Source organism: Amphimedon queenslandica, unplaced genomic scaffold, assembly GCF_000090795.2.
Source record: "Amphimedon queenslandica unplaced genomic scaffold, v1.1 AMPQUscaffold_10809, whole genome shotgun sequence".
Taxonomy (NCBI): Eukaryota; Metazoa; Porifera; class Demospongiae; order Haplosclerida; family Niphatidae; genus Amphimedon; species Amphimedon queenslandica.
The window spans coordinates 5,365-7,668 of NW_003548943.1; the positions used below are offsets into that span (position 1 = coordinate 5,365).

Sequence of the window (2,304 nt, forward strand, 5' to 3'; positions counted from 1 at the left end):
CAGCTGATAATAAATCAAGTCTCTGCAAACACTTGATAGCTTTGTCTTCAGTCACTGGATCCAATAGAACTCCAGAATATCCTACAATTACATGTACACGTACATGTACATAATAATAACTAAGCTTAATACTGATCAATATACAAAGATTGCATATTTTAATATACAACAACTCATTGATACATGTATGGTTTACTTTCACATAAATTTACATGTACATACTGTATAGCAGGAAATACTGACAGTAATAACAATAATTGGTATAATATTCAACATTTTATAACTGGACAACTTACCCATCTTCGGTCGCTTCCTTTTAATGACACGACGACACATTTCCTTAAAGTCATGGAAGTACAGAGTAAGACGATCATCGGTCTTCTTGCCAAGATTAGCCAATTGCCTATAAATAATCATTTTAATACATGTAACTCCAAAATCTTAATCTTTGCAGCTATATGTAAAGCTGCATCTAAAATACAATTAATGATATCCTGTACATGTATACATGTATGTGTATAATAAATCGTAATAGCCCTACAATTAATTATTTATTATCAATGCACATTCTCTCCAACAATGATTATGATACCATTAATATTCGTATTATATGAGAAGTACCTGTAAATGCTAAATGTCACTGCATGTGTATAATTTAACCGTTTTATGGACAAGGAAAATAAAAAAGAACCGGGAATAAAATTAAGAGCATAATAACCAATAGTGTACATAATTAATTATTAATAAGTTGTACCTAAAGTGTGTCCAATCATATTTATTTGATCCTTCTTCATATTCAATGCCAAAGTACGACACGATACGACCAAAATCTTGCTCCTCTCTTTTTGACCATTTCTGAGCCAACTCAGCTTTCTTTAGCTCTCTCTTCCTCGAGACTTCAGCTTCCCTCTCCTTCCTTTCTTGCTCCTATGAAAAAAATTAAAAAATAATTATAAAACTAATTATAAAAACTAATTTAAAGGCAAAAACAAGTAAACTACATGCATGTACATAATTACTGCATCCAAGCGTACATTATGTACTCTTGCTGCATCCAATGCATGGCCTTGCTTAAAGTATACATGGCAGGGCCTGCATCCTGCATACAGTGTCACTAGTCTATGATGCTAAATTGAAACTAAAATTATTACAACTACTATAAAGAGTGTACATGTACATAATCCTGTACTTTAAATATAATGGTATACTGGCTTCATTTTGGCTAACTAGCCAAAGCAAACAACCCTCACAAATCCAACTGAGCATCCACCATGATGAGGGCGTGGTTGGTTTGGATTGATTGATTCACATTTCATAATCACAATGGTGGCTGAAAAGGAGAGGCTTGTTTGAGCTCAGCCAACTCCTGTATCGTCTTTACCAGCTACAAACAAGCCCCAACAAAAACAAGAATCACTTGTACTTCTACAGACTGGCCGGAACAAGCGCCACACCGCATTAATCCTCCCTTTTTGAATAATAAAGTCAGAAGACAGTACAGCAACACCTCGAGCAACACAATAATGTTTGGTGGAGCCGATATTCCAGAAGATAACGTAATACCGGTATGTTATAAGTTTGACAACTCACAAGCACGCAGAATCGGTGTAGCTCGAGCAGCCAGTGGTGTCTCAACATTGATCGTCTCACTAGTTGCTATTGTCATCATACTCTCCATGAAAGCCATCAAGCAGTATCCGCAACGCCTCTTCTTTTACTTGACTCTAGCAACTCTCATACAAGCGCCTACGTTTACACTAGAAGTGTTATCTGTTAGCTACAACAGAAGCGAATCTGAGCAGCCCCTGTGTAGCATAGCTGGCGTATACACAATGTACACAAGCTGGTTACAGAATCTCATAATATTGTGGATATCGTTATACCTAGTGAGAGTCATCGTACTACGTTTAACCGTCTATAACAAGAAGCTAGAGGTTTTCCTTCTAATACTATTCCTTGTTTTGCCTATCCCTGGGGCACTGATACCGCTCATTAAGAACAAGTACGGTATGGTGGGAGCTTGGTGCTGGATAAAGGACTTCAATTCGACTGATTGTGTACGTCACGATAACCTAGGAATAGCGTACCAGTACACTCTTTGGTTTATACCAGTAATGCTAGAAGTAGTCATAATTGCTATTGTGACTGTATTGATAGGAGCTGTGTTATGCGTTCGTGGATTCATCGCTAAGAAGTACGTCCTCTTCCAATCTGAGTATCGGAAGTTGCTACGCGACTCTATCCCACTTCTCTGCTTCCCATTATTCTTCTGCTCCATTAGCTGCTTTGAGTTAATATTGTACT

The 2,304-nt window shown here is 37.2% G+C and overlaps 2 protein-coding genes across 2 annotated transcripts in view; one reads left to right on the top strand and one right to left on the bottom strand.

Annotated features, from left to right (window-relative positions):
- LOC109589853 (uncharacterized) overlaps nucleotides 1-1,217 on the bottom strand; it is a gene marked incomplete at its 3' end in the record, with an annotated part of 5,914 nt that extends 4,697 nt beyond the window's left edge. Inside the window, exons 1-3 of the mRNA XM_020005846.1 lie at nucleotides 1,209-1,217; nucleotides 755-927; nucleotides 244-403 (exon numbers count right to left, since the gene is read on the bottom strand). Coding sequence (XP_019861405.1) covers nucleotides 244-403; nucleotides 755-927; nucleotides 1,209-1,217 — 342 coding nt within the window. The remainder of the gene's footprint in view (nucleotides 1-243; nucleotides 404-754; nucleotides 928-1,208) is intronic.
- A 306-nt stretch (nucleotides 1,218-1,523) lies between these two features.
- On the top strand, nucleotides 1,524-2,194 carry LOC105315342 (uncharacterized; the record flags this gene model as incomplete). Its single annotated transcript, XM_011409951.1, has 1 exon — nucleotides 1,524-2,194. A coding segment is annotated over exon 1 (671 nt), but the record flags the coding sequence as incomplete, so codon positions are not given.
- Between the last annotated feature and the right edge of the window lie 110 nt (nucleotides 2,195-2,304).